Source organism: Erithacus rubecula (assembly GCF_903797595.1).
Source record: "Erithacus rubecula genome assembly, chromosome: 10".
NCBI lineage: Eukaryota > Metazoa > Chordata > Aves > Passeriformes > Muscicapidae > Erithacus > Erithacus rubecula.
The window spans coordinates 28849878-28867053 of NC_136662.1; the positions used below are offsets into that span (position 1 = coordinate 28849878).

Genomic DNA, 17176 nt, shown 5'->3' on the forward strand with positions numbered 1-17176 from the left:
ATTCCTGGGCACTGTCAGGATAAGAATGCTTTAACAGACCTAACATCACTGGATCAATTTGCTGAGCAAGGATGATGCTCCCAGAGCATTAAGCTAACTGCTCAAAAGGAACCATACAACCCTGTGGTCAATAAGCCCCTCTTTGTGCACTCTTCACCATGATGGCAATGTCTAGTCTTCCCAAAAGATCCAAAACTTTGCTACATTCACCCTAAACTTCTCACTGAAAAGCAAAAACTTGCAACCCTGATATTGGTCAGGAAAGGGATTGAGACAGAGGAAAAGAAAAGAAATCTGCTCAAGCCAAACATCTCCAATTTGCTTTTTATATGCACACACACACACATATATATATATATATATATATATATATATATATATATGTTGGTTTGTTTTGGGGGTTTTTTTTAGGGTAAAACCAAGTCCCAAGCCTCCAACTTATTTTTACATCCAGGCAACTGGGTGTCCCAGCCAGAGCACAAAGTACACAAGCCAGTATTCTAAAAATGCCTTCCTCACAGATATAAAAAGGATCATGAGATAATTTATTGGGGAAATTCTGTAGTGTAATAATCATACATTAACACAAAAAAAAAAAAACAAAAAAAAAACCAAACACCACCAAAAACCAAGGCTGCCTCTCATCCCCAGCACAGCCCTTGTGAGGTGACAGTCACAAACATTCAGCATACTCATCCTTCTTAAAGCCTTCAAAACAAGTCCTTTGCTTCACACCATCTCAGTGGGTTTGGGTAATGCTGGATTCATTCCCTCTCACCCCACTGTCCTCTGGAAAAGGGCAGTTTGATTTCCTAAATAACAGTAGTGGCTGGGCCAAGGAAAACTAAAAGGAATATGCTCACTTAAGGACTCCCCTGGCCATAGCTCAGGCTGCCAATTTAGCACAGATTAAATCATCCCAGAGTCCTCATCAGTGCCAGCCGATGGGATGTCCCTCCAGACGGCTGCCAAGCTGCTGCCACCTCAGTTCTTGGGGTCTCATGGGCCTGGCCAGGGTCTCTGCTGGTGTCCTCCAGCCACAGGCATGGGTACAGCAGGATGAGGAGGAGCCCTGGGGAGGCCTAACAAAGGCTGACCCCTCCAGCCATCGGACACATGCTGTTCCTTCACAATTGCAATCCCAACACAATCGGCCCCCCACAAGTGAGCCCCCAAGTTGGTGGTGTTTCTGAGAACAATAGCTCACATCTGGGACAGCTGTTTTCCCCAAAAGCACCCAGGCTGCCTACAGCCACTGGGCAGGGGTCCTGTGCCCTCGCTCACACGCAGATCATGTTCTCCCTCTCCCACAGAGATGTGGCCACCCCTGGGGGAAGCGAGCAGGTTCCTTCAGGAACTCACTGCCTGGCAGCTCCATGCCCACAGGAAGGCTGATGGGAGCGAGTGAGATGCATCCTCCTGCAGAGGCTTGCAGGACATTAACCCCTGAGCTTTCTACTTTGGCAAAAAAAAAAAAAAAAAAAAGCACATTACTGTGATTTTATTTCCTAATTCAGCACTCAAAAAAAAAGCAGGGAAGCTTTGTGCACATCAACAAGATGGGACCAGGAACCAGCCCTTGGAGCTAGACACCTCTACACTCACACTCTCGTGCTTCTCTTCCAGACCCATGGGGTAACACAACAAAACTCTGGTCCCACCAGAAGGAAGTATCACCTGGAGCCACAACCTGCTCTGGAAGGTGCTCTCAGGAGCCTACATGAGCCCTTGGACAGCAGCACCTTCATGCTTAGCTATTTCCCTCTGGAAAGAAGTAATTTCTGCAGTCCCACTGCCCTCCAGCTGCTGGATGGACTGAGTCAGTCTCTGGTACGCCAGCTGTGCCTTAGAGGGAGTCTCCATGGGGGAGACCCCACCACCACCTCCTCTGCCACAGCAATGCAGACTCTCACCATCCAAAGTCCTCCATCTTGGGAGCAAAAATCCCACTGCTGGGCTCCTGCACCAAGCAGTGGTAACATGCCAAATACTCTCCAATCAGAGATGATCTCCATACTATCCAACACTCTGAGAAGATCAAAAGCAAATCTGGGTCTTTACCCCCAAGCTAGGGCTCTGGGTGGGTTGAGGCATCTTCACATGTTCATACCCTTATCCACATGCTCACATCAGACTCTATAAAAAAGTCCTGTTTACTACTGCATCCCCACAGTCCCAGCAGGTATACTAGAGAGTAGCAGTAGCAAGCTCAGAAGCCAGTGAACCCATCACTGCCACTTTTGGTGTCTCCAAAGCACTCCCCTCCTCATCACTTCAAAGCCCCAAGCCCAGCACTTGAGACTTGGCTCTTTGGATATACCAGGACAATATTTGGGCACACCCCAGCAGGACTCCAAGAGGTGCCAGAGGGAGCTCAAAAGCAGCCAGAGCTCAGGTCTGAGCAGAGAACCTCCTAGCCATATACTCCTCATGGGACCAACACAGTCTCTGCCACTCCACAGGCAGTGAAAATCACTGAAAATACCCTCTCCCATCCAACCTTCAAGCAACCAACCACCACAAGCAGCAGATACCTATCATCTCCAGATGAATCTGTTCTCTGCAACAGCACCAGCAGCCTGAGGTCATATGTGAGGCATTTACTTTTGCAGTAACTTTGCATATCCCTGTCCTCTCTCACAGTAAGAAAGACCTACTAAGATTTCCTGTAGCAAGGGAGGAAGAAGGGGAAGGGAGTAGTTGATTTTAATGCTGTTTTACCATCTAGTTGGGATAAAGGCCTAGGCAGGTCAGCTCTGGCCCCAACTTATCTCATTGCCTCACCTGCTCTCAATTTGACACCCTTTATGCTCTCAAGTCCAACCACATTCAGCTGAACATCTCCTGACAAGAGGCTGCTCAGGTGCCCAGGGATAGCTCAGAGTGATTCCTTCTTCCTTGTATTATCCACCAGAGACTTTTAGTGAGGTTAATCTGGATGAGCTTTTGAAGACGAGGCTCAAACTGCAGGAGGCTCCCAAGCAGCCTCAGCCAATTAAGCACCAGTCCCTTACAAGGGAAGCCAGCTAAGCTTGCATTAAAGCCCATCAAGTGCCCAGTTAATCAGGTACATTTTAACATCACAGTTTTGGTCATCCCAGCAGAGGCCACCAAGCCTGGAAACATCAGGAATTTTTCACTTCCTTTTGTCACTTTGGTTATTTCTGCCATTACTTTAGGCAGCAAGATGAAAGGCCCAGCAGCTCTGCCCTTATCCACTTTGCTCTCCAGACTCCCCTCCGGTTTTTCTTTTCACATTAACTGTGTCACACACCAGATTCTCATTGACTAAGTGCCTGAGGGGGACCCTCGCTGAGTGTTAATTGCTGCTAATGAGCTGTTGCTGCTTTTTTTCCTAGAGCACCAATTACAGCAGCGCTCAAGCTCTGCAAGAAGATGGGAGCCTGCAGAAAATTAAGGCAACTTTTGCTCCAGACCCTAACACTGGACTGCCCAACAACTCCTGGAAAATGCTTGAAGTTAGGATAAAGCAGGGTGAAGGATGATAGTAACTCTCCTGATGTTGCCTGCCCCCTTGTTCCTCATAAGGTGGACCAGGGGTGAACAAGATGTCTGTGATTTGTTTCCCACATCTTCTGTTTAGGTGCCTTGCAGGAATGTCTACAACCAGCTCTCTACCCGAGTTCTTGCTCAAGTCTCCTCCAGACACAAACGCACAGTCCCACTGGTAGGTTCCACCTGTGGGTGGGGGCCCAGCTGGCTCATAGCACAGCAGGACTTGTCTTGTTCCATATGCTACCAGAGGAAGGGCAGGAGGGACTCAGCGATGTGTTTCAGTGCCCATTGATATCATTTCAGCATCAACCCTTAGCCCAGCTTTTGCTTCAGTCACAGCTGGCTCCATTCCCACCAGAGTTTTCACAGAACCCTGGCATGGTGTGGGCTGGAAAAGATCTTAAAGATCAACTCATTTCAACACCCTTCCAAAGGCAGGGATACCTTCCACTATCCCAGGCTGCTCCCAGCCCTGTCCAGCCTGGCCTTGGACACTTCTAGGGATGGGGCAGCCACAGCTGCTCTGGGCAACCTGTGACAGGGTCTCACCACACTCACAGGGAAGAATTTCCTCCTAATAGTCAATCTAAACCTGACTTCCTTCAGCTGAAACCCACTCCCCCTTGTCCTGTCACTACATACTCTTGTAAAAAAACTTTAATAATCCTTCTTTCCAATTCTCACTTCCCTCCCCTGGGTGAGGGTATAAGCTGGCACCAGCTGTAGCCCTGGAAGTATAATGACATGTTCACCAGCTAAGAAGCACTGAAGCCACCACTGCTCCTCAGCTCCTTCCTCTAATTTACCTCTCTCTAAGATGCAGCCCAAGAGGGAGTTTTAAATCAGGAATAGTGTTAAGACAAAAAGATTTTGCTTGAGTGTTTGCAATTGTGAAGGACAAGACACAGTGTTGAGACTCTTCACCAAAATAGAATCTATCTACAATGCCGGAAATAAATTGCCCAGCATCTCACTCTGGCTTTCTCAATTCAATTATTTTTGGCCATAGTAAGAAACATTCACATCCAAACCACTCTTTGTGAAAGCCTTGAAATTAAGTAGAGATTATTTAATCTATGAAAAAAGATCCTAAGATTTTTGGTCTTGCCATCCTGATCTGAAAGGAGATGTAGAGATCACCTACAGGGGGGTTCCCTCTCTCCTGCTTGTCCCAAAGCCACAGCTCCCTCCTGGGCTCTGGCACAGGTATGAGGAAGCAGAGAGGTCTGGGTGAGCAGCAGCCAGCTTGCTCTCCTTCAGTTACAGACCCAAAGCTGTTGTTTGCATCAAAGCACCTGGCTCCTATCTTGCCACCTTTCTGCAGTTTGTTAAATTTTATTTCATGTTATTTCTCCCATTTTGGCTTCCCCCTAAAAATCCTTCTGTAAGTTTGCCAGCTTCCCTGCTCATTTAAGTATAATACCTTACAGCAAAGGCAGCAGCACTCAGCAGAAGCTCTGCCTGAACAATACCACTCAGGCTGAGGTCCCAGCTTCTCTGTCTTGGGGTTCACCCACCAATTTTGGCCAGGCTTTTCAGCAAGCACAAGTTCATCTTGGTTTTTCCCAAACACACACAACTAGTTTTCCAGTGGTTTTCCCACAAACATCTACATTCTTCCCTAGAAACCATGCTCAGTAGGGATGAGCACAGGGAGGTTGGATGTCCACCAGCAGCACCAGATTGGACGGGGCTTTGAGCAATCTGGTCTAGTGAAAGGTGTCCCTGCCCATGGCAGGAGGTGTGGAACTGGATGAAGTTAAAAGCTCTTCCCACCCAAACCATGCAATGACTCCTTTTTTCTGTGATGTCTGAAGAAGCCAGCCAAAAGCAGCTCAGAAGACCTCAGCAGCAGCAGGATTCAACCCATGTCCCCTCATTTCCCAAATGCCAGGCACAGTGGATTTAATTTTTCTGAGTTTAGCCTACAATCAATCATTCTTGTCCTCTGCGCAGACCAATAAGTTCTGCGGAAAGAAAATTGCAAAAGATTTATTTCCCTAGTGTTCCCATTTTCCCATTCCTTTCCCACAGAAGCAAGGAGTTTTTTTGTTTTGTTTTGTTTTGTTTCCCAACTTTACGGGGAAAATCCTGACAAATGGAAGCCCTGATTCATACCAGCAAAAATTTGGCCTTTTTCAATTTAAGGTGGAGCCCTTCTTGTCTGAGGATGAAAACATTTCTCTAACTACACACAGAGGCAAGGACAGAGCCTTTGCCCTGCCAAAACCAAGGTCAAGTGGTATTGGGTGCTGATGGCCACCACAAGTGGAGAGTTGTTGTGCAGGCTTTTCATCTGCTCCATGACCAGGAAAGCACAGCCACGCTGGTTCATAGCATGGGAAACAAGGGGACAGATGGCCACAGGGTGTCAATGGTGGCTGTCACCAAAGACTTCCAGAGGTGGGAAAACATCCGGGGAGGGTGGCTTGGGCAGGGACATAGTGTGATCCCTCTTTGTGTCACTGGGATGCATTAGAAGAAAGCTTCTCTATCATCCTCTGTGTTTTCTCAGGCAACTTAAGAATGGGTGAGAAAGACTCAGGAAGGGGGGAGAGAGCATGCTGCTCCTCTCTATCACCATTGCCCAAACAGAGACCTGCTTCCCTCCTTCCTCCTTGTCCTGCCTGGGAAGGAGCAGAGAGAACAACTTGGGACTTGGGAAAAGGGGATTTATGGCTACAGCCTATCTGCTCCCACAGCCCAGGGAAAGAAAAGCAAAGGAGAAAGAAGATCAAAGGACAGATGTGTCCCTAAAACTCTCCCTTGCAACTTTCCTTGACAGATGCTGCCATCTGTGCTGCATTGCACCTGCTCCAGTGGGCACCTCTGCCTGTCACTGGGAGCTAACAGCAGGGAATGAATTTTCCCTGACACTGGGACAGAAACAGCTTTAAAAAAAACAAAAGAAGGAAAAGCCATGACTTTTTTTCTCCCTTCCCCATGTCATCCAGAAAGTAGATTTAACAGAGCCCTGAGTGCTGGAAGCCATCAACAGGGCTGTCGGCACTTCACAGCCACCGACTGCACCAAGGACAATACTCCCCAAATCTCAAGATCCCCCATCATGTGAATGGGTCTTCCTGTCCATTCTCCACCCCCACCCCCACCCCCCCCGCCATTGCTGACTCCGAAGACCCTAGGGAGAGCAAAGGTCCAAAGGTCCTCAAACACAGCATGTTGACACTCTATGGGTTTTAGTCCATGTGGATTTTCAAGGTAATTTGCACCTGCACAGTAAAGACACACATTCTCTTCCCAACAAGGGAATCTCCTTGTGGGCATCACTCCCTGGGGAAAGACTCAGGAAGGCTTATGCACACCTTTCCAAACCCTGCACCTCATATCTAGCACTGCTGGGTTCCCTCCTCCCCACTCCAGCAGTCAAGGCATTTTGAGCACAAATTAAGAAATCACACTTTAGACACATCCAGGGAAGGTGGGAAAGGGCAGCAATCCCCAAGTACACGCCATGCAGGGGATCAGGGTAAGCAATATCCTTTGCAGGGGCTGCTCTGCCCACACCAGGGATGCCCACATTCCCACTGGTATGTAACCAGTGGTGGGCAGCTCTGCACTGGGAATCCCCCTGGGGGAAAAAAATACTTGCTGGCAGGGCTTCACAGAGGGGTGCCATGTCACACTGCAAGATTCACTTATTTTGATGGCAAACACACCCACCGCACAGGAAAATGCCCCTCTGCCGTTCCACACTGGAAAGCCACCGGTCAGAAGCAAGAGCCAGGTGCAGAACAGGTGTTGGGGAGAGGGTGCATCCCATTCCTCGACACACCACCCCCCACCAGCCCCACGCCTACCGCTGGGGCGAGTCAGGGTCGAAGCAGGTCTTGGCCACGTCGGTGGCCCGCGGGTCGCAGCAGTCGCCATCATCGAAGTCGTCCAGCATGTTGTTGCACTCCATGTGGCAGACGCCGTCGCGGCGCTTCCAGGAGAAGCAGCGGCCGGGCCTTCGGCAGTCGCCGCCATCGTATCCTGTGAGGGGGTGCTCGCACTCGGGGTCGCAGCGCTCGTTCCCCACCTTGCTGGGCTCGCAGCCCAGAAGCACAGCGCGGCGGCGCAGGGAGGAGTTGTGCACCTCCAGCAAGCTGAGCTGCCAGGAGATGTTGTAGGGCCGGAAAGCGTCGCTCAGAGCCCGGTGCTGCCGCCAAACCTGCTCCCAGCTGACCGTGGGCCGGCCGCCATCATCCTCCGCCAGGTTCACCACGCGGTAGCGCACCACCTTCCAGCTCCGCAGCGGCCAGTGCTGGTTGTAGTGGGACACCAGCTCCACGTTATCGCAGGCAGTCTGCCCGCAGGAGGGGGGGCCCAGCGGCCTCACGATGGGCGCCGGTGGGGACAGCAACACCCACTGCTGGGGGAAGGCACCCTCCCGAAAAGGCATCCAGCATTCCTCCGGGGTGGCAAAGCCAGCAGCCAGAGTCAGCCCTGCCGTCTCCTCAGCCACCTCCTCTAGAAAGGAACGCTGGAGGTGGGATTGGGACAGGGCGCCGTGCCACAGAGCCAGCCCGGCCAGGTGTCCTCGGAAGGTGTGGGTGGTCCCCCAGGCGTCCCCTCCCAGCAGCAGCGTGCGGCAGGAGGACATGAAGGCACTGTGCAGGGGTCCCTCCTGCCCGCCGGAGCGGCCGACCCGCACCCCATCCACGTAGAGGGCCATCCACCGCCCGTCGTAGCTGGCGGCCAGGTGTGTCCATGCCCCAGGGCGGTAGCGGTGGTGGGAGGTCACCTCAGTGGCCGTGGCTGCCCGGTCCGTGCGGAGGGAGAAGAAGAAGCGGGCATCCTTCTTGCCGCTGAGCTGCAGGGCACGGATACCCAGCGCCCAGCCCTTGTCGCTGGCTGAGTGCGAGCAGTTGTTGAAGACACCTGCAGCAGGTCGGGGACGGGACGGGGAGAGAAAGGAAAGATGTTAAGGACCAGAGAGCATCACCCTGGAGCACAAGCTGGGTCCTCGGCAGCAGGTAGATGAAGGTGCCCAGAGACCAGGCAGTGTCACCCACTAGGAGTGACACCCTAGCCCCCATTCAAAATCATTTGCTTGAGTAGGTGGAGTAGCCAGGGAGAATGGCAGAGCCAGAGAGGCAGGATGGAGAGGGGAGGAAGAGCGTGGATGGGAGGAGAGGCTGAAGAGTGAGGTGTTTCTGAGTTGCTCTCTGTAGGAGTGCTCCAGCGGGATGGGATTAGAGGCTAAGCTTTTTATCTATGAGCCAAAGCTTTTAAGAATTAGAGCACAGCAACTCAAAGCAATACAGGCTCCTCCAGGGACTGCTTCCCCAACAGCTTCCAGGCAGATTTACAGCTCTCATTTATGCTCCAGTTTCCCTCCCAGTCATGCATCCAGTGCTGGCGAGAGAGGGTTGGAGAGGGCTATGCTGTCTCCAGCCTGGCGAGTGCGCTCCTCAGCCCCTAAGGTCACCTGAACATAAATCCATTCCCAGGAATAGCCTCTCCCTCTGCACCCAAGCATGTTGCAAACCTCTTTTAGGCTGGGCAGGACCTGGAGCTGTGCTGACTTCCCCCCAGACTGCTGAGTGCCCGTGGCAAAGAACCAGAGGCTTGCAGGCACACTGCCCTTGGGAATCAGTGGCCATAAGGCACTTAAATGCTGGCAAGGATAAAGGGATCTGCTCCTTGAAGAAAGTGTCTCTGGGCTCTTAAACACCACAGCCAGGACGTTCACGCAGCTCACTGGCTGAGGTGTCTTCTGGGGGCACCCTGGTCTCCCAGTCATCACCCCAACAGTGTCCCAATGCTGAAAAACCTGCTGCCATGCCCAGAGACTCTTTTTATGTTCCTGGTGTGGTATTTCTTATTTTCCATTCTGCTTTTCCTGCTGCATGGATTCTCCTGCCCCTCACTGTGCCATTCCCATCGCATACCCATCTCCATGGCATCAGGACCTTGTGGTCCAAAAGGACTCCTGCCTGTGCCACTGTCTTGCCTGTCCCTGGGGATACCCCACCTGCTGCCAGAATTGCGAAGAGGCCAGGAGAGAGAAGCAGAGGTGTAGAACAGAAAGAGCTCCAGGAGGAGTAGGATCTCCTGGCTCTTATCCAAGGGGGTGTGTCTGAAGCCAGGTTACCATGACCCCACGTTTCCCCCTTAAAAACATGGCTGGCAAAGGTCACCCCGGGAAGCAGCATCCCTCCCTCCATCCATCACCAAGGGCAAGACAGGTGGCAGCCTCTAAACCATCCCATGGCTGCAACTACCCTGGGCATGGATCCCTGTCGCTGCTCACTACAAAGGCAGCCACGCACAAAGCCTCTGTGGGTGGATGGGCTTTGGCCAAACCTTGTTTTCTGTGGATTGTGAAAGGGAAGCAGAAAGACATGGGGAAGCTGAGACAGGGAGAAGCCAAAAAGCAGGAGGCGAGCAAAGGAGCCTTGCAGAAGTGAGAAGGCAAAGTTGGAGACTGTTTTTGGGCTGGGTGCTGGCTGAAATATGCTGAGACCTGCATACTCGAAAGCCGTCTTTTGGTCCTCTCTGGGATTGAGGAAACAATGCTTGATACCTTCTCTTTTGGGAAAACTCATGTAGTTTACCTTGAAATGATTCTGAATGCCACATATTTGATTAAACCCTAGGTAAAAATGGGAAAAACAGAATCAGAGGTGGAACAGCCCCTGGGGTGAGTGGAAACTATCATCTTCGCAAACCCATGCTGGAGCTGAGACTTGCCTGGCAGTGCCTGATGAGTTTAACACTGGCCAAAAGAAGTGAGCCCAGAACCAGGTATAATGACTTTGATGAAGTCCTCAAAGGTATGTAAGTAAGGCCAAGACCAGCTCTACAACATGGGAGGAATATCAGTAAAGCAGCAGCTGGTGCATCCTAGATGTGGCCAGGGATGACATCTCGACATCAGCAGCAGCGAAGGTTCTGCAGGCAGAGCAGCATGTCCCACAGCCAGCAGCCACTGCAGAATAGTGTCACAAAAAAGGTCTAGCACCAGGTCCTGACATTTCTCAAAGGCTTTCATGAGAAATCATCAGGGAAACAGTTTCAAGACCCCAGAGTTTGCCAAGGAACTTGGTATTTTATCCTGAGGCAACCCACCAGAAGGGAAAGCTGTTTGTAGAAATATGAGGTATCTCCTCAGCAGCTCTAAATACAACTCTGGCTCTGATCCTTCAGGCAGGAAAAAGGAGCTTTAACCTGGTTTATGCTGTTCACCTGTGCACTAGGGGAATGCCTCTGGGAGTTGAAACAAGAGTTGTTGGCAACAGTGAAATAAATTTGAAAAGGAAGGTACCTGCCAGGGACAATCATGGAGAAAAAGCCCACAAAGAGACCAAATGTGCCCCTTTGTAAGGACCACACTGCAAGCAGCCTCTCCCACTGAGGCCAGAAGTTTTGCAGCACAAGGAATAGCTTTCAGTCATGCTTTGAGACCCAGATACTGGGGGAAATTGGCTGCTAAAGCTCCAGAGGGTCTGACAAAGGCTGGAAGCCTCTAGTCATGGTCACCCCTCAGGGTACGCAGTGGGAACCAGCTCAGGCACCCAAGTAGGACATTTGGATTTAGACACAACAGATGTTTGGGATCGTCTCTGGTGAAGGATCTGACCCAACAAAATCACCTACAATCTGAGTAAAAACAAACCTCAGCCTGGCAAAAAGGGAAATTCCTTGGGGTTCACCAGAAGCAGAGCAGGCATAGATGGGAGACAAAAAAGTGGAAAAGGAAACAGCATCACATGAAAGGACTCTCATCTGCCCAAAATGAGAAGGACAAGAAAGAAGGACCAAAGAAGAAGTTTCCTTTCCTAACCGTCACTATGGCAGGTTATACCCCAGCAGAAATCCCCCTGTGAAGGAGTGACTAAGAAGGATGAACAACCCCATCCATGGTGGCCCTGAGGCAAAATGTGGCATCTAGGGGAAAAAAAAAGCCAACTCCTTAGCCTTCAATTAAAGCAGCAGCCACACCAGCTCACAGCTGGGACAGCTTGCTTTCCATAATCAGAGTGGCTCAACCTGCCCTTACTTCCCAGCACTGATGCTGGAAGAGCTCAGCTCTGCCCTGCTTTCCCCCTGCCTTTCCTCACACATGGACACTTGGAGCATCTCTAGCTCCTCTACACCTCTGGATGCTCAGTTGCCTTTCTTTCAACAGAGCAGGAGGAGCAGATCAGGAGCAGATTCGGCACCTGCTGAGGGGCTGGCAGCTGCTTTTGTCACCTGCTCACACAAAATGCCAGCAGCACTGGGCTGGCCCCCTTTGGCCACCCACACCCAGGCCCTTTGGTCCCAAATGCAGGGAGACAGTGGAAAGTGAACAGTGACTCAGACAGCCAAAGGTTCCTGGGGCTGACTCAAATCCTGGAGGATATTACTCCAGTGAATGCCAGCACTCACGGGTGGTGCTTTCAGCACTAACAACTCTCCCACCCTCCAGAAGGAAATTAAAAAATAAAGAATAAAAAATAATAATAAAAAAAAACCTCTCCTGGCTAGCTGGGAAACTCAAAACCCAGCACCTGCAAGCCAGATTTCCAGATGCAAACAGCTGTGCTGCTGATGTGATGACTGGGAACTGTGCTCCATGCATCCCAAGGTGCTTCCTGCCAGCAGGGAGATATGGAGGATGCTGATGGGAAGCAAGGTGGATGCTAGGAAGTTCAGTAGTTTTCTTGTACAGCCTTGTACATGGCTGGTTTCCCCCTCTGCCAGAGACTCCAGCCTGTCCCTCCTACCTCTTCTACAGCACAGGTGTGGTTATTGCCCTACAACCAAGGAGAAAAATCAGTGAAAGGGACCAGGCAAAGCAGAGGGAGGTTCAGTGGAATGATCACAAGCCAAGGGAGAGTTAGGATAGAGGGATTCCCCAGTCAGCTTGGCTGGGGCAGCACAGAAACACAGGAGCCCCCACTGAGGTGACCTGAAATATCTTGTCACTGCCATGTGCTCCCAGCCCTTGTTAGCATCCCTGCACTGCCCTGCCGAGCTTGTACCCAGACAAACACTTCACAGCTGAATGAAGCACCACTGCAGGAGGTGACATCTGTCCCACTCTGGACCTGTGTGCCAGTCTTCTCTTTTCCCTCAGCTTCTCCATCACAGTATCATTAAGGTTGGTCAAAAACCTTTAAGGTCAAGTCCAACAGTTAACCCAGCACTGCCAAGCCCACAAATAAACCATCTCCTGAGCACCACATCTGTACATTTTTTAACACTTCCAGGGATGGTGATTCCACCACTTCCCTGGGCAGCCTGTTTCAGCGCATGACAACTTTCAGAGAATTTTTTCTTAGTATCCAATATGAACGTCTCTTGGCACAATTTGAGGTAATTTGCTCTTGTCCCATTACTTGTCACTCTGGAGAAGAGACAGATAACTATACTCTCCTTGCAAGTAGTTGTGGAGAGCAATAATGTCCCCCCTGAGCCTCCTTTTCTCCAGGCAGAGTGCCCTAGCTCCCTCAGCTGCTCCTCACAGGACTCCTCATGCCCTGCCTGTCTCTCAGCAAGCTCTCGATGGGGTAGTTGTGGGTAGAACAAGCCCCTGGGGCCGCCCGTGCCCCGCAGCCGTTCCGCAGCGCCCTCGGGGCCGCAGCCCGGGGATCGGAGCGGGGCCGGGCCCTGAGCGCGGCGCGGCTGCCACCGTGCGGCCACCGCCCCGGGGACCTGCCGGGAGCCCCGGAGAGCTTCGGCGTGCCCGGAGCCCCAGCACGGGGAACTCGTGGGCTGAGGGGGAGCGGAGGGCAATCGGGGGGAGCCCATCACCCAGAGGGACCCTCCGGCTCCCGGCGAGGGAAGGCGGAAAAACCAGCTGGGGATGGGGCGGGGGGGAGGGAGGCGGGCTGGGAGGACGGGGTGGGTGGAAACAGAGGGGAGGGGATCGTTTAGGGTTTGGTCTCAAGGGAAGGATGACTATTCCACGCCCGCGGTGCTGAGAACACGGGTGTGGGCGCGGGGTGTCAACTGCCAGAGCGGGGAAGTCAGGGAGTCCCCCGTGCGGATGTCTGAGGTGTGGGGTCCCCACCCCTCCCTGCCGGGGTTTACCTGCGATGATGGCCGGGTTGTTCTGTCCGCCCTCCGCCTTCACCCACAGCTCCAGGGTGAACTCCTGCCGCGGGACTGCGGGCAGCGCCTCCGCCCGCGCCGCCAGCTGCTCCCGGCCGCCCGAGAAGTACAGGGCAGGCAGCGGCCGCTCCCGGGGAGGGTCCGGCACCTGCGGCTCCCGGCCCCGCCGCCTCTCCCCCGGGCTCCGGCCCCGGCCCCGGCCGTCCGCCTCGCCCTCCGGCTCTTCTCCTCCCCTGGCTCCCCGCGGTCTCCGGCCCCGCGAGGATGCGGCTCCGAGCGCCCCGTGCGCGGCGGGACCCTGCGGGTACAGCCCGTACGGGTGATGCGGAGGGGCGGCGCGGCGGCTCGGAGCCTTCATCCCGCACCCCGGGACCGGCGGGGGCTCCCCGCGGGCCAGGCTGAGCGCCGCCAGCAGCAGCGCGGCCAGGGGGGCTCCGCCGCGCAGCATCCTCCTTGGGAACGAAGTTTGGGGGCTGGGAGGTGGGGGGAGAGTGGCCGCGGGGGAAATAGGATGTTCAGGGGGGCGGCGGGCGGCAGCGCCGGGGCACTGTCCCCCGCCCACGCCGTAGCCGCTGCCCCCAACTTTTCCCCGGCACCGCTCTCCTCCCTTCTGCTCCTGTGAGAGGAGGAGGAGGAGGAAGAGGAGGAGAAGAAGGAAGGCGAGAGCACCGCGATGGGGACCCCCCTTCTGCCTGCAGCCGGGGTTCCCGGGGCACGGCGGACCCTGCGCGGCTCGGCGCTGCCCGGCTCTGCCTGCAGGAGCGGGGGACGCGTTAGTCGCCCTTATCTAGAAAGCCCCGAGGCGCTCCTTCCCCCCACCCCCCCACCTCAAGGAGGGGTGTGGAGGGGGGGGGCTGCCCTTATTTAAAGATGATTATGTCCAATCTAATAAACCCCGAGCGGAGCATCGCCCTCCCTTCCCTCCGCCCTCCCGGGCGCTGCCCAGGATGCTGGCGGGGAGGGGATGCGGAGGAGACACAACCCTCCGGGCTCTGGGTGCCCTCCGCACCCCCTTCCCGCCCTCGTGGTTTTGGGACAGCACCTGCCGTGTCCCTGCCCGTGTTTTCTCCTGTTGTAGCTTCCACCTCGCCTCCATCCTCATCTCCATCACCTAGAGGGGAGGAAAATAAGCTGAAAGGAAGGGACACCCTCCCTACTCTCTGCCCCAGGCAAGAGGAGAGGTTGTCTAGGACTCAGAGTCCCTCCTCGGCAAGAGATTTTTCTGCTTTTTCTTGCTTTTATTATTTTTGTCCTTTTCAAAACAATGGCACGTGCAGAAAAGTGGGGTGGAAGTGCCTTATCTGAGCAAACCACATCCAAAAGCCAAAAAACCCCCCTGTGAATGCACCAAGGAAGTGTGCAGCAGTGTGAGAAGCATCTCCTCCACCCTCTGCCGGAGGGTACAGCACCAGCGCTGCTGGGAAGGATTTCTCAAAACATACAGGTGGGAAAACAAACCCCCAAAGTTTCCTCTTGGTTCCCAAGACTCCCTCACACCAGCACATGGCATAGGACACTAGGAAAAGTTCAGCAAGGAGATTCAGTGAGATGAGAAGCTTTTTAATGCTTCCTTTTCTTTTTTTTTTTTTTTTTTTTTCAGTCCCAAACACTATCTGTGGCGGTCAGTCTGAAGCCGGGTTGCCAGCGAAAGCTAGGAGGCCCATTCCAGGGTACAGGCTTTCAAACCAGCAAGGCAGGAGGGAAGGGTTTTAAGAATAAACAGCAGGAGCTGGCTATGTAGACTTGGGCAGTTTTTTGTCTTCTCAAGGTGGGAGGGTGATGGGAATAAGAGTGAGGGACTGTTGCCTTTAGTCAGGGGGAGATAGAAAAATACAGTGCTGGAAAATTTGAGGGTTAAGAGGGGTGAGCACAGTGCATCTCTTGCTGCCCAGGAGGGAGGAAGGTAGGTATGAGCACACAGAGAGGTGAGGACTGGGCTGGCAGTGTGTGAAGAGGAAGGGAGGACACAAGGGAGCAAAAAAGGCCAGGCACAGCAAGGATGGCTCATGCAGAGCTATTCAAGCAACTCCCAAGGACATTTGTGGTATGAACCACATCCAAGCACAACACCAACACCCATTGCCTGTGGGGCGGTGGTGAGGTCTGCAGCTCTCCTGCCTGCACCAACTGACCCAGTGCCCATCCACTGGCAGTGGGGCATGGAGACAACCCAGCTCAGAGCTTGGCACTGGTGAGGTGGCCCAGCTAGTGTTGTCCTGGGGCCAATGCCAGCAAGTGCTGCTTACAGCAGCATGAGTATTCATTCAGGAATGAACCAGGCTCCTGATAGCTCTGTCTCCCAGGGCCTGATAAGAGAGGATCCCATGGGATGGCTAATTTTGAATGGTGGTGACTTTATTAAGAGGCTGTTTATCATCTTGCCACACATTCTTCCCAAGGTACTTCAAATAAGCAAGACCCTCAAGAGGTTCGGCAGCACTGCCTCCTCAGGGACAGCCTAGCTGAGATGACTCTGGCATCAAAGCAACAAAACCCTCCAGAAATGCACCTAGGCGGGGACTCTATATATTGGCTCTGGCCTGGGCTAAGCCACTCCCTTTGAGAGAATGACACTCACAAATAGCTCTGCTGTCTGCAGGGTTGGGATGCACCAAGGAACCCACTTCCTGGGGCAAGATGGGCAACAGCAGAGGAAGGCCCTCTGCCATGCCAAGCCTCTGTCTTTCCCTGCTCTGCCTGTCCAAGCCTGAGTCTGTCCGGATTTAGGAACCACAGGAGCAGGAAGCTGAGACTATGAATCATTATCCCATGTTGGTTCCTGAGCACTCTCCACCCAGGCAGGTTCCCCTGCCAATGTGGGGCTGGTGAGGATGAGGATGACAGGACAATGGGGGCATATCACAGGGCTGACTCAGCATCTGGGGAAGAGACATGCTGGGATGCTGTTCCCATCCCAGCACCACTGTGGGCTACAGAGAAAATCCCTGTCATTTGGGTAATATTTTCTTTGCTTAAAAAAAAAAAAAATTAACTGTGATGATTTCACTGCCTGTGAACCTATGAAGAGAAGACTGGTCCTGTGAATAAGGTGGGGATTCCAGGGTGACTGACTAGTGGCAGTGTGCCCTCAGCATGTTTTCTGTCTCCCTGAGACGCAGATCTGTTAGAGATCCCAGCTCAGAGCCAATGCTAAGGAACGCAATAGCCTTAGCCTTAACTAAGGAATAGCTCAGTCTTGGCTAACAAATGCAATAGCCCTGGGATCTTCCATGGAGATGATCCTTGTGGGCAGGGTGCCACTGCAGTTCAGATCTGCTAAGGATGTTCAGGAGCAAGTAAAAGGATGATGGGTGGGAGGAAGGAGGAGGGCAGAGGGGTGTTAGAGGGTCAGTTTGGCAGGTTATTCCTCAGCCATTCCCCACTCATCCTTCCTGGCATGTCCGTGCTCTTTGGACTCTCTGGGCTGCCAGTCGCTGCAGTCAGGGTCATTTGGGGCGGGGATTGCATAAGACAGGCTGCCGATGCTGGGAAGGAGCAGGAGCCAGGAGCCTCTGGGAGGAGGTAGGGGAAGGGGGGAGCCCCATCAAAGTGAGATGCTGCATGAGGGCTCTGGGATGGTCGCAACACAAGAGTAAGGCTACCCAGGGTTGGTTCA

General features: G+C 53.1%; 1 protein-coding gene across 1 annotated transcript in view; it reads right to left on the reverse strand.

The window, feature by feature from the left end:
- Window positions 1–14029, reverse strand: part of PAPPA2 (pappalysin 2) — an 86571-nt gene extending 72542 nt beyond the window's left edge. The window contains 2 exon segments of the mRNA XM_079314632.1: window positions 7335–8397; window positions 13540–14029. Of these exon segments, the coding sequence (XP_079170758.1) occupies window positions 7335–8397; window positions 13540–14008 (1532 nt within the window). The 5' untranslated portion in view covers window positions 14009–14029.
- Window positions 14030–17176: the final 3147 nt, after the last annotated feature.